The sequence below is a fragment of the Rhinichthys klamathensis genome, unplaced genomic scaffold (genome assembly GCF_029890125.1).
Source record: "Rhinichthys klamathensis goyatoka isolate OS25496 unplaced genomic scaffold, OSU_Roscu_1.1 h1tg000135l_1, whole genome shotgun sequence".
In the NCBI taxonomy this organism is placed as follows: domain Eukaryota; kingdom Metazoa; phylum Chordata; class Actinopteri; order Cypriniformes; family Leuciscidae; genus Rhinichthys; species Rhinichthys klamathensis.
Window position 1 is genome coordinate 1,097,482 of NW_026606670.1, and position 22,625 is coordinate 1,120,106.

Consider the following 22,625-nt stretch of genomic DNA (forward strand, 5'->3'; position numbering starts at 1 on the left):
GTCATGGTTTGCAATGTGTGTGTTCACTATTCACTACTCCTAATGTTTGTGCACTAACTGGATGGGTTAAATGCAGAGGTCAAATTCCGAGTATGGGATACCATACTTGGCCTTCACATGTCACTTTCACTTCACTTTCACTCTGTATTAGTTTAACAAATAATTACATAATGGAAAAAAGAAATTAATAATCAACATTATTCCTGTTGATAAACAGGAATAATTTTGAACCTGAAAATTCTTTTAAATATGCAACAGCACAGTTGATTTGTTGTTGACATCTGGGCTAGAATTCAGTCTATCTTTCTTTGCATTGTAGTTTCACCTCGTATCCACCAGGGTGTGTGTTCTTTCTTTCGATGCTTAGCATCTGTCCTTGTCAGTATTGCCCTGAACCCTGTCTAATGTCCAAGAATCACTCTGTGCTGAAATGTTTTAAGTCTAACCCCATGACTGTTTTTCACAAAGCCTCACATTAATAATTCATAATGTCTTGCTTGTGTTCCTGCAACCACTTAATGCAACTTAGTGTACATCCTCTGCCTGCCATCACTTCATGATCTATATGCAGTCTTTGCAAAGATCCCATCAATGCGTTTCGAGAAGGGGACACATTTAAATATACATCCATCAGTGGTTTGCTTTCGACGCAACCAGCACTTTGTCTTTCACACTGTGCGAGATGGTGAAAAGGCACTGAGAGAAAGCCTCCACACTCTCTGTTTGTTTGGATGAAATTGTAGGTTTTGCCTCCTTTGATGCTGGTGTGAGCATGTGTGCCGTCCTTTTCTGCACACAATTAGTCATGTAATGACAGAGATGGAGGCCAGCGGAGCCGGGCTGCCGAGAGTGGCTGCCCTTTTCTAATAATGCGCTGGAGACAGAACTCATTAAACACCCTTCTCGGTTCTTTACCCTCTTAAAAGCTTGTTTCTCTCACCTCTGGATGAATTTTGAACATAGAGTCTTTGAATAAGAGTTTCATGGCAGATAGAGTGTCAACACCGACTTGTTATTTGAGTTCATTCTTTGTGATATAGATGATATAGAATTGATGAACTAACTTTTATGATAGTTGCTTTTATTGAAGCAAGTCGCTTTTACACACCGCTTTTTTTCATGTATAGAAATAAAGAATTAGAAAAAGCTGACATATATCAGTTTAAGAGTTTGCTGACAAGGCTGTAACTTGTCAATGGTACAAGTATAAGATGCCAATGGCAGCATAATAAGTCAGAGGGAGTCAGAGAGAAAGAGTGAGAAAGGACACTGAAGACCATCTCACTGCTGCATAATAAATTCCCAAAGCCAGCATTTGTCACATTAGAACGGTAGAAGAATGTAATGGAGCAAATAAACATCTTCATTATTTTCTCTAAATAAAGGCTTAACCAGAATTTAGATGTGCATGTAAAGGTTGTCATTGATGTTGACTTTGTAGAGTAGATCACGTTTGTTTTTTTCCCTATATGCTCTTCCAATGCAGCTATTCATATACCTGTGGTTCCCTGACAAGATTTTTATGTCCTTTATGTCCACCAGCCTTTCTGTCTCATTCTCTCACTGTCCCATCCACCTTTTCTCCTTCCTCGTGTTCAGCTTCGTCTTTGGTAGGAGCGTGAAGCGGCTCTATGCGTCAGACAGTGTGGGTGTTCTCGGCAGACACACAAAGGGCATGTGAAGATGGGCCATCATGCCTTTAATCTGTAATTGCTATGCTCTGTTGTATTTTTAGAGCTGAGAGGATGGGGATGGCATCTGCAGTTATGCAACATTTTAACTAAAGGATGTCCATTTACTGATTTATGTGCATTTTGAGCTAAGACACGCATCATAGGTGCTAATTTAGCACCCACGGAAATGGTCGAGCACCCACAGAAAAATATGAGATATTCTCCATTGATTTTAACCAACACTTTTTTTTTAGACACGATTATCTTAACCTTTTTATAGTTTTTTCATGAGTCAACCCAGGGCAATATTACTTAGTATTGTCAGTCTTGGTATGGTATTGGTTACGGTTAAAGTAATTGTGCTGGGTATGGCTTGGGTCATAACATAACCTGCTTTTGTAGAGTGTAAATCAGTGACGCCGCTATTACTTGAAAGACTCAAATATTTCCATCACACTATGTGCTTTTCTCTCAGCACTGGTTAACTTAAAAAGCAAAAGGTAACCTGACTTGGTTAAAATGTCACAGTCTAGTTTCACAATATCATAAAAGCAAACAGGAATATCTCAGTGTGTTGCTTGCAATAGTGCTGTTTCAACAACACAGGGAGCACTAATTAATTGCTCACTGGACTTTGACCACTAAAAAATATATATACATATATATATATCCCCATTGATGTGTTTTATGCTTGGTTGAGATTACTAGCATTAACTGCTACCAGACCTCTTAACTGGACCAAACATTCAGTCTAATGGTAAATGTAAGAGAGAAAGAAACAATTAATTTACAAAACAACATACTTCTCTCTGGTGAAGTATGCCGTACTTCTCCACGCATTTAGTCTGCTTAAAGCCTGCCCCTCCACAATCCACTGCAAGCTCACATTCATTTTTGAGTGTAATGCCCACATCTCAAAATCCAATCAACAACCGATGGATTGAATTTAGTCCCACCCATACTTTTAGTTTGTTGATAATCCGCTTTACTTGGATGGCCATCGCATTTCGGAAGAAAAGATCTGTCGCTACTTGTTTCATCGCAACTTTAAAGATTATTCCTGGTTTAAGCTCTGTTGACTGAATTTCCAGTGTAATATTGATTATCACAACAAAGAATTTAGACATGTATCTTCGGTTTGTAAAAAAAAAAAAAAAATAGGGCATTGCATTGCACTGGAATGAACACTAGACCTAAACATTATTTTACTAACCTTGACTGTGCAAAATGATATGCACCGTATAAACCCTTTTAACTTGTGCATGCTACTTCCAATACTCCTCAGACTGTTGAAAGTGCGTTAAATGCATATTGTACAGACTGAGATGAAAGCATGTCACAGTTGCTGTCGAATAGATCTTAATGGTGAAGTGTGTAATTTCTTCTTCACAATTACTGTCAGCAAATGGATTTATAAAAAGTTTATATTAAAAACTAGTCAGGACAATGTTTCGACAGCTTTTCAGGGCTGCATAGTTATTTAAAAAACAGACTTGTTTACTGTGTCTAAGTCCCTAAAGGTCAAGTCCAAGTCAAATTTCAAATCTTTGTTTTATTTTTAGCTGTAGTTCTTTCAGCTAGATATTGTAATTAACCCTTTGATGCGCAAACTATGGATACTCCTAATGCACAACATGGGTCTAAAAAGACCCGCATTCATTTCCTATGTTATTTCATGCATGGCTTGGCATTTTTTTGTTTCACCTTTTGAAATCACTTTATTTGAGCATTTAATATTTCATGATCTATAAATTTCATGATTTATGAATATTCAAAATATCTTATTTTCAATTATCACAAATTCATATTTTAATATTTCCTAGGTTTTGTGTTAATACATCAAGTTTACACACATGGGTCTAAAATGACCCATCTATGCAAGCGTGATAAAACAAAAGAATAAAGAAAACTTTTTGTTAAAATAACCAATGTCACAGTTGTTTAGATCAACACATTTACTGTAACTCTTGAAATATGTTTATTTACCACTTTGTCACACATAACACACATAAAACCGATAACACTGAAATTGTACTGTAGTGTAGTGCAACTGTAGGGGGATCTCCCCACCACCAATGTGCAGCATCCACCCGGATGATGCGACAGCAGCCATAGTGCACCAGAACGCCACCACACGACGGCTTATGTGACCGATAGCATTGATTTATGACCACAAATAAAAATGAATATGGAAGTACAAGGTTTCTCCCCAACAGCGACAATATATACTTGTATAAATTTCTATTGCAACTTTTATTTTGTTGACCTAGCTAACATTAGATAAAATATGTCGACCGCAAGCTAGCTAATAGTGTTGGACATGTTTCTCTTTTGCACTAGTAATGGATTTCAAGGTCAAGGTAACCTTGGCCTAAACGTTCAAATATTAGGCTATATCTAGATGTCTTTCACAAAATATCAAATATTTTCTGTGACAAAAAATGTATTAAATAAAACGTACATGCATGAAATATACAAAAGCAGCCGTGTTGAATTGTGAAATGTGTGGCAGGTGAATAGTTTTCTGCAGTAAATATATTTATTTATACTATTTATACATATCAAAGGTTCCTATATGGGTCATTTTTGACCCATGTGTGTAAAATTGATGTAGAAATACAAAAAACGTGTTTGCTTATAAATTAAGAAAGGAAAAATAAACATAATGATTTGTGGAAATCAAAAACTAGATATTTAATGAATACCTGGATTAATAAATGATAAAATACATTTATTTCAAATATTCAGCAAAGAAACATGAATGCGGGTCATTTTAGACCCATGTTGTGCATTAGAAGGGTAGTGACACAAAAACGATTTTTATTCGAAAAGTAAGAAAGGAAAAATGTAAATAAGGATTTGTAATGATCTAAAACAAGTTAATTGAGGAATACCTGGAATACTGAATGATGAAATAAATTTCTTGCAAAGATATAGAAAATGAAAACTCAGTCGGGTCTATTTAGACCCATGTTGTGCATCAAAGGGTTAACAGTGTTTTGAAATATCAAAACTGATTTCTACTTAAAAAAAAGTCTGATAAAGCACACAAAGTATTACTTAAATCATTCTTTTTTTTTTTTTTTACATTTCTATTCACAATCAAAAACTATTACTTTCAAACTATGTAACTTTATACCGTTTTGGAGCACAGGGACTGTTGCCACGAGAGAAAAAAAAACAGACCGCAGTTTCAGTTCTCAAGCGATGATGGGTAATGTAGTCTTCCAGTGAGCGCCGGCGGTAAAAAAAACATACATAAATAAGCATTACAGTAAACCAACAACACAAAGAACAATATTTCTGTCTGTGTGATAAGCCGATATAATAACACATCCTGATTCAATAAACCGATCTGTGGAAATGAGTCGGACAGATTAATAAAATGCGTATGAAAGTGCCCATCCAGTCCATATGCAAATTAACTTGGTAAATTTGAATATATGCATATGGTAGCAAATACTTTGGGTCAGGGGAAAGGACATGGCAATGTGTACTTTTTGAAAATGGACAAGCCTTTGACAGCTGTGCAACCCCGCAGCTCACCTTTGGATTAATGAATTGCTTTTCAAATGAAATGACACAGAAGATTATCAAAAGGAAAAATGTGGCTATATTGTTACTGTTTGTTGTTCATTTATATAACCACTTTCCCAATGGGTGATAAATACGCGTGCCTTCAGATGCATCACGCGTGTATAAAATGACGCTGGCTTGGTGTGTTTGCTGCAGCATATATTGATAGGGAATGAATTAATTAAGAATGAATAGTAAAGTGTTGCTGTTTCATAGTGTCATATGGGGTAGTAAAGAGAGAACGTAAGCGGGAATGTCATACCAAAAAAAGTCTGTCTCCAAGTCAAGTCTAGAGTCAGTTGTTCACGAGTCCAAGTCAAGTCGCAGACTCGAGTTTCCATCTCTGTTAAACAATTACATTATACATCTTAAATTCCGATAGAACCCAGAACATTCTATTAAACAAAGTATTAATCCATGTGGAATACAGTATGTTTTTAATTGCAGACGAAAAGGTGTTTTAACAGTTGAGTTAAGGCCGCTCTATGCTTGCTCAAAATGAATTATGCTGCTCTGATACACCAAAGTCTTTAGTTTCAAAGTGTACAGTTGTACTGCTGCGTAGATGCATTTATGCCACCTTTGAGCATCATTAATCATGTAAAGACACCAAAATGCCACTTCAGAAGCACTTCTCACTGTTTACTTATAAAATATCAACTAGTGCATTCATGTAACCTGTGAGCAGTGCTTCTACAGTTTCTTTGACCAATGCCAAGAAAATGTTTAGGTTCATGTGAGCGCTCAGCCTTCAAGGGTGAGCTTTGAAAACCTACTCTCTTGGTTCCCGTACAGCCAGAGAGGAACATCTCATGCAGTGATTCATCCTCTCTGAATTTCAGCCAATTCTTGACGTCAGGTTGCAACACGAAAATAGATTGGGAAGAAATTCGTACAGATTCTCACCCACGAGTGACGTTCCCGTCAAGCCCACTTGTGCGAGGCTGTGGCCTGCTTTGACCCTGACATGGCGTACTTTCCTTTGGAATGTAGCACATCACATGCACCGGCAAGCGCTTCACTTATGTGCTTTACCATGTATAGCGTGTAAAACAACTTAACGCCACCGATAATACTACAGTCATCTGTTTCAGCTGGACGCGAGTAATTTAAGGAAGGCTACAGAGCTGTCTCACGCTACATCAACTCACCCCTCCTCCCCAACCCCATTCCCTGTAGCCAAAGGCGATAGCTGAAAGCCCCAGTGGACTGGGAGGTTCCACTTGATGGGCTCAGACTGGCTCAGTCAGCTCACTTTAATGGAGGTAATGGCTGTTTGTCATCCTCCAGCCTTCGCCGCTCTTCCTGCCGTGCACCACTGCAGAGAAGGCTGCGAGAGCACCACAGGAAGTGAGGAGAGAGAGTGAGAGAGAGAGAGAAGGAGAGAGGGAGGGAGAGGGAGTCAGAGAGAGAGAGTGAGAAAGGAAACTGAAGACCATCTCACTGGAGCAGTCGATTTTTTTTAAATAACCTTCCAGTCATGGAACATGCCTGTAAGTCCTCAACTTTTTGACACTTGTACATGATGTGTATGAAGTGAGTGTGTGCATGTTGATATATACAATACTCTGCTTAAATGAGATCATAATGTTTCTAACATTTTTATTAGGCTTCATTCTTATTAGGTTAAAATACCTTATTCTATATTTTGGTCTGCAGAAGATTGTTAGATTGCAGTCATGTTGTTGGGAAGTCTCGTGTGATATTGATGATCTGTTGAAATGTACGCTCTTTAACAACCCTCACATTGTATTGATGTTTTCATTATCGGCTCACATTCTGGGAATCCAGTTAGTGTGATGTTAAATCATTGAATGAACACATATGGCTAAGCTCTGGTGCTGTGTATTACTGCCCTATTTTTGGTCAGTGTCATATGATGTTCCATTGGATTTGCAAAGCTTATTTGTGTGTCATAGCATGGAAATGCTGCTAGTTGGTTTTGTCTCTCATTCTGTCATTTATTTTTGACAGCAAAGAGGAAATCTGACAGATATAACATGCCTGTGAATCTGTGTTTAGTAAAGTGAAAATCTGACATGAACTATGGTATTACTCACAGGTGTCATGTATATCAGAATAGAGCAGAAGTTTTTCTAACGGCATTGATATCCTGTTTTTCCACCTAAAATACATTTCAAAGTCTTATGTGCGTGTGTGTGTGCGAGTGTGTGTGGCTCGCTGTGATAATGCCTTTGACAGAAACTACAGAGGAGATACCTCTGGATATTTTGCAAAGGAAATTCATATTTGTTTGGGAATGGTTTGCATAACCTTTCAGGTTTGGGGTTTTGCTTGGTCACTAACATATTTACACACAAGCTGGGTTATTATTTCATGGCAGGAATTGAGATGAGGTCATTCGTGCTTTGAAAAAGTTAGTCACGGTGTTACTGAATGGATCTGCTGTATCAGTGGAAATGCACAGGAAATGTGGTTTAACCTGTTGTTAAAATGAAAGAGGCATGTGACTTACTGTTTACGATCGGATAGAGGTGAAATCCATTATATGTGGAAGGATTTTTAACTCTATAAAGCCTACTGTATCATTTTTGATATGTCTCGAAATTATCAACATGATCAAAGGTTTTTCAGCTAAGTTGTTTTTTTCTTTAAAAAAATAATATTAATATGTGTGTACTGTGTATCAAATATGATACACTAGGCTTTTAAAGAAGAATGTTAGTCTCTCAATGCATTGCACTATATATTTTGCCCCCACAATAAAACCTACAGAGCTTTGATAATAAAACTAAGCATTTAAATCTTATTACTAAGACACAATTTTGGGAGATATAGACTATAGATGATAACTGATATTTTTACACTTACACTTTACACTTACACTTATTTTATGTAAGTAGCCTGCTATAATGTCATAAATATCTCATTGATTTTACATTACAAGCTATCAGATTTTAATTTTAATTTTTGGCCATATTAATATCAGCAGCTGCAAATTGTATATCATAGTTTTGCTCAGTTTGGGCCACTAAATATAAGGTGTTTTTTCCTCCTTGAGTATGAGCTCCACATTCTCCAATATCATACTATACACCAATATAAGTATAGAATACAATAAAGAAAAATTAATGAGTATTTTTGAAAAATATATTTAAAATGATGTACTCTAACACTATATATTAATAGTAGAATAAAAGGTGTTTTATTTTACATGAATGGGTCTCCTCATGGGGGCAGCCATATTGAGATCACATAAATACTATTCCCATTGCCTCAGTAATGCCTGTTATTTGATACTTTTACTCACATAAATTCATAAATGAATCATGTCTGACTGAGAGCCCTTCCATGACATAGCTAAAAACATTAGCAAGATGCTACATTCGTGTTGCTAGTTCTTAGTAAAAGCCCAAGATTGGTCAGCAAAACTCTACATTGTGATGCAGTAGTTAGTAGCAGAGAAAATAAACTCTCTTTCTATTCAAAACTCTCAAGTGCTCAGTCAGTGTTAAAGACAAGTAAAGGCAAGTAAATAAAATACCTATGCAAAACTTATACTTAGCCTCTAACTCAAACACTGGTGACTGTAATCTAACAATTTATTAGCCAATGGCTAATTATAAACATTATTTAGTCACCTAGCATGAAAATTTAGTCGCATATATGCGAGTAATTTACTTTTAATTTAAAATGCAAAAAAAGAAAACAATGTACAGCTTACAAATGTGCATGTGAGCTATTTGTGGTCTTTTTGTATTATCTTTGTTAAGTGGGTATGAATCAGTTCACTTACCTGTGTATACCTGTCCTGTATCCTGACACATAAATCCAAAGTAACTATGTGTTAAACTCAATGATATAGTATTACACCCCTTCATTAAAAACAATGAGTGTTTGCTTATGTTTAGTGTCTTGGTAATACCTCTTATCAATGTGCTGGTGGACAGTGTTGGTTCTTCCAATGTTGGGAGCATCATCAGCATTTGTTTCTCTGATTAGTGAAACTTAATGCTCTCCACTGCCCCTGCGATGTACTATTATTAAATGTCCCAGATTTCCAAATAAGCCATCCATGCTGGGGAAAAACACTTACAGGCAGGATGTCAAGTATTGATCGACAAGGTTTGCCATACCTCGTTGTGCTCCCAACAGGAGCCAGAAGTCTACAGAAACATTTCCAGCAATACATCATCTGTTTGGTCTGAAATGTTTTGTTTTTAGGTGATGCTTGGTTAATAAAACTGCTTTTGTCTCATGCATCTTACTGTAGTTATAGACACATGCATGAAACAATTATCTTTAAATCTCAGCAACTTGCTTAAATTCGCAGAGTTGATTTCTATGGTTTATTATATATTTGCATACCATGATGAGGTGCAATAATCTTGTTTTCTAACACACTACAACTTTTCTCTGGGTTTAGAGTTAATAAATAAATCATCCGAGCAGAGGAAAGAACTAAATGGCATCACTTAAACAATAATTAGCTGCTATTTTGTGCTGAGATTGGCAGTTAATAATTGATGAGCTTTTCCTACATCTTTTCCAGTGATGCTGCATTTAAGTTTCGGACGGTCCTTGCACCCATTTAGGGGATTGTGGGTGAACTCCAAAGGCATGAAGTGATCATTTCTATTGGCATTGTCACAAATCTCTGCTATAAGCATGCATTACATCATACTAATGCCGACATTTAACAATATAAGGGGGGCAAAGCTAGTGGTAGATCATGAGCTGATGAGCAGTGTATTAAAGACTAATGCATAGATTTTTTTTTTTGTTGATGGGATGCAAACAGATCCGCTTTATACTTATTAGCTGTATGCCATTATTGTCTTCCCATATGCACTCAGGCTGCACTCTAGAGCAAATGGACAGATTTGTCTCTCTACAGTAAGTCCATACTTGTGTCTCTAGGGATATCTGACTACATTGGAAATCAGATTAAGGTGTTCTCAAAAGAGACCCGGTAGAGCATCTGTATGGCGTGCATGTGGACCAACAATCGTCCCAGTAAGTGAATTCACTTTATTTAATTGAACAGATTTACTTCATTTCTGACATTCCGAGATATATCAAATAGCAACAAAATACATGAAAACATATTCATAAACCATATATCAATCCTGAGAAGTTAACAGAGATGTATAGTTTTCAATCAAATGAGATATTTGCATGCAGAGTGCACGCATTTGGTCAATAGATGGCAGCGTTCTCCAGGATACTGTCCGGGAGGTGTGTTGTGATTTGGTGACTCTCCATACGCCCCTTCTATTTTCAAACCTGGGCCATGGCCATAATCGATGCATTTCAGGAATCCATTATAGAATATGGTGATTACGTTTTTTTGTTTGCATACTAATGTAGCTGTCTATAATAGTTTCCCAGAGATATTCTTTAGCATGGAGATATTCTTTCTACTTCTTCCATGGCTAAAAATAAACCGTTTGTTTGGCATGACCATCTGCAGAACACATGGAAAAATCAAAGGTGACTTTAAAATGAATGTGCCCTTATAACTGCATTGTTTTGGCAGTAGTTTGGTTTAAGTGGATTCTTTGGAGTCTATGTGTGTCTGTCTTATGTGTTTAATATGTGATGCGTGTGAAAGCGGTTATCAGAGTACAGATGGTTCCCTGTCAGTGTTAACTGAACAGATGCAGACAGACCATGATATCAGAATGACATGCCACTCTGACCACTTACCATCCATTCAGGGCTTCTGCTAACCCCAGCAAAGGCCCTCCATTTGGTCAAATCGCCAAAGCATCAGCAAGTGTACACTGTAAAATATGATCAATAAGTTATGACAACATTTATGTTTTTACATTGCAGTAACTCATCAAAATAAGTTAAGCAATTTTCAACTTTTTTATTAGTTTTCAAAATCCAATTCATTTTTAAGCAGTTTAATGTAATTTAAGTTGAAAAGACTTAAAAATCCAAGTTGATTGTACTTAATTTAAGGCAGCAACATTTTCCTACAGTGTGTGTATATATATACATGTATACATGTATGTTAAAAGTTTCTTATAGTTTACCAAACAACGTTTATGCAGGGAAAGCCCATTTACATCTCAAGGTTCTCAACCTTTTTGGCTCACATAGGCCCCCTGTTGTCCAACAGAATATTCAAAGGCCCCCTGCATATTCTCTAAGTCTAAGATATTTCTGCACGATACTTCTGCTTTGATTATGACAAAGCTACTTGTTTAAAAACCTGTTTTTAATTGATTTAACATATTGGGTGTTGGTCAATTTAACGTACAAAATTCATTAACCACAATTAATTTAATTGGGCCCTGCTCCCTGGTTGACAACCACTGCTTTAGATTAACTAGCTTTATGTCTAGCTGGTGACAGGATTACTCAGTAGCTCTTGCAGTTATTGGTTTCCCCTATTTGTGACCTTTATACTAAACCTCTATACTACTATTTCACCCCTCTTGAATAAAATGAATAACAAAATTCAAATCATATGATGCAAAGATTACATCAACAAATCACACTATTTGCAGCTTGTTGTACTCAGTCAGGGTCATGGTGTTATGATGGTGAGGAGGACCTTCAGGAAGGGGTGGAGAGCTCATACTTGATGAGAACATTCAGCTTAGCTGTGCGCAAAACAATAGCTCACATCTCTAGAGTTGGCTTGTTTCCATAAGACTTCCTGCTCTGAATCCCTCCCACAATTTCTGCTTTGGAAGAGGGGATTGTGGGAGGGAGTGCTTTTTCTAAGTCTGTGGGGCTTTTGGCCTCTTTTGCAGGAAACAAAGCAATAGGCGCAAGCAAACTTAAAGATTATAGCAGCGTTAGCATTTGCCACTATAAAACCTATTGTTATGTTATGAAAAAATGCATATTTATTCTCATGGGATGTAAAGGAGAAATGGAAGTTGTCAACAGGACTGTATAACTATTTGGTTTTGAGTGTTTTCTCTAGTGCTCGGTTTAGATGTTGGTTTCAAACACCTAAAATAGTCAAACCTTAAATATGGTTTATTGTGAACAATTTCAGAGTCAGCTGTATAATGATTCATTATTCATATTATTAATATTATTATTTTCATTCAAGTCAGGCCGGGGCAGGTTGTCAGTGGTTTTAATTTATATAATTTGTTATTTGAAACACAATTGCCAGTGTTATTGTTGTATGTTACAGTATTTACTTTTTGCTGTTTCATAAAATGTTTAATCTTTCATATTTTTATATTGTTTACATTTTGCTGAAAGCATTTGACAGCCTGTTTAATGGCCAGTTCCACTGTGACAACATGCCCCGCTATTGAAGGTCAATTGTCTATTCAGAAACTGACTTTCAACAACAAGGCAAACTTGAAGTCCTTTTTTATATAAAACGTTTTACAATTTTTTATTCAAACAATCAGGGCTTGAAATCATCAATCATGAATGATCTTTAGTATACATATTTTATACAGCTTTATAGTGAGACTCTCTTTAGTTAGTGTAAAAGTTTCCCTTAGTTTTACATCTGTCATTTCTTGATCACAAAGACCGATAAAAGGACATTTGACAGTTAGCAAAAGACATTGTGAACAGAATAAACCATGTTGTAATATACAGTAAAGCAGTGTAGTCGAAAATAACAGAGCACTAGTAATTTCTAATGATGTCACTTTTGGTCAACACACAAATGTGTTTTACCAACATACATTTCCATGCTTTAAGCAGGGCTGAAGCGAGGAGGGGCTTGAAACTTCCTCCTTATGACCTCTGACTGCTAAAACTACAGTCTGCAAATAAGGAATGACAGGCATTTAAATCCGGAGACTCGGAGCTCGATTACGTTTCTTGCGAATTCACATTATGGAAAAGCTCTTTTAAAAAGCAGATCTCAGAGTTGGAGGAGGGAAATGAGTCTCCTGTTATGTCGATCGAGTGGGCTTTGTTGTACAAGTTCTTGGGGCGTCGTATGATTATTGTTTAGCGGCCCATTGAAGATCGACATGGGCCAGACATCTGTCTCCAGCTTGTCTCAGAGAACGAGCGGTAAGTGTATGAACTGAAGGGCTTGTTCAGTGACTCGTTGTTTACTCACCCATACCGCTATTTCAATAAACGGCCAGGGAGGGAAGACGTTACTTTTTAGAGCTAGTTAAGTCCGAGTCCGCTGGAAACCAAGTTCATTTTCAAGTCTGGTGTTTGCACATTGGCTTTGACCTAATCTGATAGTATCTGTACGCGACGAGACGAACCAAAACGCTCCCATTATAAACAAGCGCGTGGATTTTGGTTTGTCTCGTGGCGCGTGTAGTGCAAACGATCAACAAGTGGGACTTTGTCAAGCGCATCTTTCGGCGAATTGAGGTGTTTGCGTTGATGGATTAGTAAACTTAACTATAACATCCTCCCTTGAAGAGGACGAAAAAACACACATGTAGGCTACTGGGTCGTGCATTCAGGAAATGATTGTTTCACTGTGTTCTTTTGCTCTCGTTTCTCGTAATATGTGCTGTCAAATCGATGTGCTGTTAGAAATGTACTTCCTAATTCGGGTTATGAATTATCTTATAATTTATTTATATTAGAAGAGACACAACAATCTTCTTGTAACATCACTGTATTTTTATGGTAAATTCCTGCCAGTTGCCATTTCTATTTTTACAGTAAATTGAACAATGTAAATAGTTGATTCATTATCAAAACCCATGTCTAAATTGCAGGTTTACTGGTTTTGGTTACATTTAATACAGGTGTGACATGTTCAGTTTCTCTGAGTCTGGAGACTGTTGAGAGTGTTAATTTAAAAAAAGAAACGGTCAATGGAGTGTTTTAGTAGGCCTATGCACTACAATCAAGTTACAATAGCAACAATTTCAAGCAAGTACTCCACAATGCACTGTGATTGTAATCTTGAGCTTCTTTCTGAACCAAATATTGAATCACGAGATTTGCCACTACCTTCATTTCCCCATAATTTCCATTATTGCCAGAGTGATAAAAGCTTCTATTGATCAGTTTACCAGCTCTCAAAAGAAGGTTGATCAGATGTATTGTGTTTTCATGAGCAGCATGCATATGGTGCTTTAAATGATACTGAATCATGCTTTTAATTGTTTTGACTGGGTCTGAAATTTATTACAACTGTACTGGATTTGAAAGGCCACAGAAATGAAAACTGGATATAATTTTGGCAAAGCGAAGATTTGGTTGAATGGTATTGACTTCTCTATTAATTAGATCCAGAAATCGTCAAGTGCTGTTTTTGTCTTTGGTCTAGTTCTTTTAAATCATTTTATAGGAAGGACCATTAAAAACATAGGCATTTCCTCTCTGTCAATAGAGGAACAAAATGTTGACTGAAATTGGCTTTTTGTTTTTTCCTTGTATCATGAGGAACTGGGGATGTGGTATTCAAATGCTGCTAGCAATTTAGCTAGATTTAGCATTCGTTGTTGCCTTTTATGCACTTACCTGTTGTCAAAAACAGGCTGCAACTTTTACACTTTTATAAACGTCCTCTGCTCATTTTGTTGACTAGCAAGACTTTAAAAAAGCATTGAGACAATGAACTCATTTTCAGGCAGAGTGGCTTTTTTAGCCATCACTTACCCCCATATCTCTCTTTACAGCTGCTTTGTATTTATTTTTGACTCCCGTGAACTTTTTAATCGTTAAGTCTCACATGCTTTCTTTGGAAGCCTTAGAGGTTTTAATTACTGATGTCTTTTGTTTTCAGGTCCTCATGATTATTTGTCATGTTTGATGCCTTTTCAGTGGCCTCCCCATATAAAAGAGGAAGTGAGGAATTTAGTCAGCTGTACAAACTCAAATGTGATAAAATAAAACATAATATTTGCAGCATTTTTGCCACAATACAGATCTGAATGGTATGGCTAAAAGAATTCTCCATATTTTTCAGCATTTTGGTGATCTTCAATAGACTATATTTTATATAATGTTGCTCTGCAACCATTGTTTCATTTAAACTCCTAATTACGCCAAAACCCAAATTAAGGTGTGTTTTCTGTTTTCACCCTATTTTTTCAATAAATGAACACAAGGAAGAATATTTAGTCATTTTCAATTTTATGCTCCATTATAAAACTACAAATTAATGAACAGATTTATTTTTGCTAAAACATTATATATGCAAATTGGAATTGAATTGGAGTTTGAGTTTTCTTTTTTTGGTCAACTGATTCACAGACTGAATTAGAACTTCTTTAATATCAGAGACTTCTTAAACATCTCAAAGGGATAGTTCACCTCAACATCTTAAATCTCTCATCATTTAGGCTACTCACCCTCATGTCATTCCAAACCCATAATTCATCTTCGGAACCCAAAATGAAGATATTTTAATGAAATCTGAGAGCTTTCTTTCCCTCCATTGACAGTCCACACAACTACTACTTTGTCACTTCAAAAAGTTCATAAATATATTGTAAAACTAATCCATATGAATTGAGCGGTTTAGTACAAATTTTCTGAAGAGACGATTGCTTTATATGATTAATATATGATTGAATTTAGGCTTTTATTCACATATAAACATTGATCAGCGAACATCAAAAGCTCAACCGTACTTGTTTGATTTGCGAGAACAAACCTTATAGCTTCTTGTAGAAGCTCAAACGTGCTGTGTAACACGAGAATAAACCTCATTGGTTCTCGCACGTCAAGCAAGCCTTAACCTTGATCTTCCATTTACCACAACTGATGTTTGAGTAGATGAATGTTTATGTGAATAAAAGCCTAAATTCAATCTGTTGATCATTATAAAGCGATCATGTCTCTTTAGACAATTTGGACTAAACCGCTCAATTAAGATCTCTTTATGAAGTTTTTGAAGCGGCAAATAGGTAGTTGTGTGCACTATCAATGGAGGGACAGAACAGGTTTGGAACAACAGGAGGGTGAGTAAATTATGACAGAATTAAAATTTTTGGGTGTACTACTAACCCTTTAATGCTTTCCTATTTTTTTTTTATTTATTTTTATTGGTTTAAAACATTTCATGCAACTATGGCCTCATTTTGGTGTCAGTATCAAACTGTCATTTTTTTCAACAGTGTACTGTGGCTCTATTTTTGTTCTGCAGCATCCACACATGTTCATCTGTGCCCTTCAGATGAATTCTGCTTGCTCAGTTGTGAACCGGTGTCCTCTTTGTGTTCATTGTGCTTGATCCTCTGAGGTTTGATCTCAGGGACGGCTATCATCACTGGGAGTTCTGGGAGTAACACATACTATTAATAATCCAATCAGTGTCCAACTGGCTGTCGACAGGCCAATGAAGTTTAGGGTCAGTGGCTCCTTAGGGAGAATTGATTAGTGAAGAGGCGCTTTGGCATTCTCATGATGGTGGTGAAAAGACCACAGACATGCTATCTAGCACATTCCTGTTACATGTGTCCGCTAATGAAATCCCTCCGTGCAGTGTGAAAAACAGGCTTCGTGTTTGGATCTCAAACATTTCTGTGTGAAAAATATCCTGGTTGCTGATCAGATTTTGGAATTTTGGATTGGATTTTGTGGAAGATGTGCGTGTTGGGCGGCCATATTAACAGATTATAGCATTCACATTGCCCAGTGTGTATTGATGTGTAGCTGAAGTGTAGTTTTGGAGCTTACAGGGATAGTTCACCCAAAAAATTCTGTCATTTATTTACCCTCAAGTTGTTCCAAAACCGTATTAATTTCTTTCTTCTGCTGAACACCAAAGAATATATTTTGAAGAATATGGGTAACCAAACAGTTGATGGGCCCCATTGACTTCCATAGTATTTTTTTCCCATTCTGTGTCCATAAACTGTTTGGTTACTGACATTCTACAAAATATCTTCTTTTGTGTTGACAATCATCATTGACCTCTTTTCTTATCTTATAAATTGTGCGATCAATACCGCCGATCCCTATACAAAGTGTACGCGTGATTGCAAATTCTCGTGAGCATTCAAAAGCGATTTCAATGCACTTCATACTGATAGTGGCTCCCTGATCTCTGCAAATTATCAGTAATACCGGTGTTTTCTCAAGTTTATATTTTCGGTGTGAAAATTCCTTCACTGTGACAAGTGCATGATAAATGGAAAGAACTGATTCTAAACTGCCTGAAAGAAGTTCTCAGTAATTCCAGTCTTACTTCCTGCACCAAGCTAAATTTATAACAGATTTGCATAATATCAGTCTATGGTCTTCATTGGCTGCCTGAGAACAATGTCTACTTTGACCCACTCTCAAACACTAGTTGTAGTTGAATTCTGGAAGAGTTTGGTTTGTGTTGTCGACATGCTGGGAATACACTGTTTTCTGCACTGCGACAGCAAATCTATGCATCTAGGATCTAATGAAACTACATTAAGTACACAGAGCGAACTACATCGGAAATGTGTGGTAAATGTCAATGTCAATCTGTCAATTTTCCATCTGAATCATAGTTCAAACTCTAAGAGCCAGGAGGTTACTTTCTCCTCTCCTATTTTTTTTTTTTTACAGTGCTTTATGACTTTCTTCTGTGGAACACAAAAAAAGATTTTAAGGGAATATTGGGAGTCCAAACAACATTGGGCACCACTGACTTTCATTGTATGAAAAATCTGGCAAAAATAACAATGACACATGCACTCACTGACCGGGGGTCTCTGCTGTAATTCTGTTGAGAACAATGTAAGTGTGTATGCATTTCTTAAAATGATAAAAGGTGTCACTGCTTTGGAGCCTGACTCTTTGTTTATTGTTTTCAGTTCTTTGATCTCATTTAGCTGTGTGGAAATGCTCTTGTGATCATTTTACACTTCATCTGGCGAGGTGTGTCTGTGACTATAGGTCTGCTGTTCTGTTGGATTATGTTTGATAAACGGGTTTAATATCTCTTTGCGTGGGCCATGTGGAAATATGTCTTCTTTAAAAAGAAATGTAGTAGTCAGGGTGGGGTGGAGGAGAGTTCAATTCTTGGCTGAATCACAATTGCAAACCTTACACTTCAAGTGAGCACCTAACCTAAAATAATCGATCTGATCTGTGATTAAGGGTCATTGTTGACTAAGGCCCTGTTTACTCCTTGTATTAAGATGCATTTTGGTCGATTGGATCATAAATGGACGATGCTCAATACAGGTGTAAACGGGATCTGAAAAGTTTTGAGCTTGTCCACTTTCGACCCCATCCAGAGGTAGTTGAAAACACAAAAGACGCCTACTCTGCCTGCCTACTGATCTAACACATAAACATAATGGGAAGCGCACTAGCCAGACGGGATTTAAACTTTGGCTGGAGACCTGAGATTGGTTTGAAGTATCAAGCGCAATGTTCTCTCACCATTCCTGATTTCTAACACGCAATCACAGCGTTCGCTGTGGATTTGTAGCTGTCAGAACAGAAACGAAAGCTGCTGCTCTCTGTGTGTTTTTCCGTCGTCTCCATGCGTGTTCATATGTGAATTGTGTGAGGGACCCTCCCCTCGAAGAATTCAGGACAGAAGTGGTTGAAAGTGGACAAAAGAGACGGATTAAAATACCAGGTGTAAAGGGGAATATGTTTCCCTCGTCTACTTGTAATCCAATCGACCAAACGCATCTTAATACCTGGTGTAAACTGCCTTATTGGCATATGCTTGTAGTAGGCATTTTCTACAAATACTTTTTCATGTTCCATGCCTTTTGCAAAGCGAAAGGAGCAACAGCGGCCGACTGCAGCATATAAGCATAATAAAAACGGCAACGTAACATGTCGCAGTCTCTCTGCCCCGCCCAACTTCATACCACAGTAAGGTTAATAAAACTTTAATACATTAGCCCAACCATGAACATGATTTCTGCCTGAGTCCTGTCGGATTGCTTTCCATCAGCTGTGGAGGTGAATACAACTTCCATGATTCCACGCTCAAGCTAACCCTTTCTTATTGTTTTGAAAAAGCGACCCAGCGGCGAAACTTACATACTGTGCCTTTAATATATTGCAAGCCTGTCACCCATTCATTTAAAATTTTTGTAACAGGGTTGCAATATAAATGCAGTATTTTTAAATGCATGTACACTAATATTCATAAGTTTGCAGTCTATAAGATTTTTAGGGCTTTTGAAAGAAGTATCTGGTGCTCACCAAGGCTGCATTTATTTGATTCTATTTTAAAATATTTCTGAATATAATTTTTTTCTGTGATGGCAAAGCTGAATTTTCAGAAATCATTATAATATGCTGATTTAGTGATCAAGAAACATTTCTTATTATTATCAATGTTGAAAGCAATTGTGCTGCTAAATATTTTTTGTGGAAACAGAAATTTTTTTTTTTTCCGGATTCTTTAATGAATAGAAACAGCATTTATTTAAAATTGAAATCTTTTGTAACATTGTAGATGTCTTTAGTCACTTTTGAACAATTTAACATGTCCTTGCTTGAGTAAAAGTATTAATTTGTATACTGTTTTTGTATGCTATTCATGGAAAGAGTCAGCTAGTTGTTCTTGCTGCTTGAGGGTGCCTTAATGTCTGTTGTTATGGTCAGAAACAATCATTCACACAAGTATTTCCTGTTGTAAAAACCTGTTGGCTATTTCCATTGTCTTGAGGTCAGCTGAGTTTTTATTATTCATTTCATTCAATGTTCTCATTTTTCCTTTCTTTGATTCACTTTTAGTGGACGGTCTGGAAAAATCTTCTCTGGCCAACTGTGATGTCGTGGGAAGCTCGCAGTCTCCTCAGCTGAAAGGAAAGGGAGGAAAGCTCTCTTCTCTGGGCAAGATCTTTAAACCTTGGAAATGGAGAAAGAAGAGGACCAGTGATAAGTTTCAGGACCTCTCCAAGGGTATGTCCCTAATAGCATTTTGCTTTAATGTTTATGCTTGGGACAATATATCCATCTATGTACAGTATATTCAGAATGTAGTTATCTCATTGATACCCTCTTGGCTTTTCTTGATGCTTCCTAACAACTTCATGAACGTTACTTCATCCAGCATGATATTCAAGTGGTGATTATGTTGGATGGATACGGTAGACACGCCAGGGATCATAAAATGTATTGCACACAACATATTACAGCTGGCAGCAGCCTGCACTTTTACTGAACTCTGTGAACCATAGTAACCATATAGTGTTCTTGATATAATGATGTCTTGATATGTCCTACGTCTTTATAGTTCTGGAGAGGAAAATATCCACCAGGCAAACTCGAGAAGAGCTCATAAGGAAAGGTGTCCTTATTCCAGAGCAAGGTGAGATTTTAAATAAAGCAAGTGAATGTGACGCTGAGCTGCTTTCTGTGAAATTAAAGGAATGATTCATTAGAATTATTAGTTTGTTTATTGTCTAAATTGATTTATAATACAATATAAAGGCAGTTCCCTGCAGTAACCCATGTTTAAATGAGGTTAAAGGGTGAAATAAGCATCTCTGTTCTTCATGTGTCAAGTGGTGCTAGTGGGTTATCGGATGCGATCTTTAATCTTTAAAGGGATACTTCACCTCTGGAAAGATGAATGTGTATTTAAAATTGGTCATTTAAGTAGAAGAAATGTGAAATTATTTTTGAATTTGGAGCTTTCTAGACTGAGAAAAGCCAGAAAATGTATTTTTGGCTTATATGGATGAAAGACGGCAACTCCAAGAATGCACTTGCTTCGCTGCCCTAGGAGGCCACGCCTACCGGTAACAGAGCGCAGTAGTTAAACAACAAGTCTAGGCTAGTGAGTCTCCGTGATGAGTCTGCCCGAAAATGTGTTTCGAGATCGCCAAAAATGTCCGGGATTCGGCTTTTGCGTTCTACGGTCGCCATTCATTATGTTTACGGTGGCGAGCAGGACGAGGCTAGGGAGAACTGCGCGAGGCCGGTGGCGTGATTACCAAGGGGGTAATCCATCAGCCGGAAGTTGAAGCTGCCTCCGGGGGCCGCCATTGTAGCTGGCTATCACCTGCTGTTAGCATCCCATTGACTCCCATTCATTTTGGCGTCACTTTGACAGCGAATAACTTTACATCTGAGGCGTCCAAAGACTCCATTTGTCCATTATTTATTTCTAAAGAAACACGACAATGTATAAAAGGCTCCATTACTTTGTATCTTACATTATGGCCCCGTAGAAGCCATTCTTGTAAAAATAGGCTAACGATTGCGTCATAACCACTGGACGCTCTGTCGCACGGTAGAGAAATTACCGTATAGACAGAAGTAGAAGCTCGTAGGCAATCGTTTACTGTCTATGAGGCAATCGGGGGGACATGGAGGCATAAAGTCAAGGGAGAAGCCCATAGATAGAGAGTTCATAAAAGCAACGGGACAAAATATTTCAACAACAGATTTGTTTCAGATTTCAATTCAGATTTGTCCCGGCACAGCTACTAGAAGGTCAGAACGGTTGCTCACGTGACAACTACGTCGTCAAGCTCAGTTTGAGCCTGCGCAGAACGCTTGGCTATCAGGAAGTGAGTGCCCATGTTGGGCTTCAACTCTCTCCGTTGAAATGGGGGTCGCTGTGTCCATTTCTTTTACTGTCTATGGTGATTACCGATGCGCAACACCTGTGAGACGCACCGTTCTCGTATCTCTCACGGAGGAGCGGGAATTTTCTTAGCAATGTTAAAACGCACATCAACCGATCACTTGTTTAGCGTTCATGTAAACACTACATTCAGATTCACCAATCGGAATGAATTCAGTTAGATTGAAACAAAAGGTGTGCATGTAAACAATGAATGGCGACTGCAGAAAGCAAAAGCTGAATCCCAGACATTTTGTACGATCTCGACGGCCGGACATGTCCGGGAAAAAGAGGATGGTAACCCCTACTACTCAGCTTTCTCCACAGAACAAGAGCCTGCTAGCTTAGCTTCCAAAAAAAGATGGCTGACACTATGTGTACATTCTGTGAGTGAGATCCCACCATCCCACCCGCTATGGACGGGTTGAAAACATGCGGGACAGCCCCTACTACTGACTGTAGTCTTTAGCCTCTGGCCAAAAAATCCTCCGATGACGCAAAATGACGATTTTTGCGTCATCGGAGGATTTTTTCCAGACAAATAATACATAAATCTCTCGTCTCAGGGTGATATGAGGGTGGAAAGCATGGTAATTCGAAAATACTACAGGTTTTCTACTAATACAAAGCTTAATGCTAAATCCTGAAGTATCCCTTTAACCACTATGGTACCATCACCTACAGTAGAAGAAAAATGCATTACCATAGCCAGTAACCATAAACAAATGAAAAGCAAAGGGGGTTAAAGATAAATTAAAGATTATTCATTTATTCTACCACCCAGGAATGTTTTCCATTAAATAGCTTTAATTGATGTTATCCATATAATAAAAGCTAAGAACTTCCTGGACTTGCTGTTCACACACATCCAAAATGATGAAATTGAGCCAGAAGATTGGGAAGGATTCTGCTGTTCTCACATGTAGAGGGAGTCAGAGTAAAGTCTCTCACTAATACTTTTATATGTA

The 22,625-nt window shown here is 37.5% G+C and overlaps 1 protein-coding gene across 6 annotated transcripts in view; it reads left to right on the top strand.

Moving 5' to 3' along the window:
• phactr2 (phosphatase and actin regulator 2) overlaps nucleotides 1–22,625 on the top strand; it is a 39,645-nt gene that overhangs the window by 2,581 nt on the left and 14,439 nt on the right. For 3 of the 6 annotated variants that reach the window (XM_056257155.1, XM_056257156.1, XM_056257160.1), the window contains exons 2-3: nucleotides 19,818–19,985; nucleotides 20,320–20,394. In XM_056257155.1, the coding sequence (XP_056113130.1) occupies nucleotides 19,818–19,985; nucleotides 20,320–20,394 (243 nt within the window). Of the gene's footprint in view, nucleotides 1–6,637; nucleotides 6,743–12,926; nucleotides 13,224–19,817; nucleotides 19,986–20,319; nucleotides 20,395–22,625 lie in introns of those variants that run through there. The other 3 variants (XM_056257157.1, XM_056257158.1, XM_056257159.1) reach the window with 2 other exon arrangements.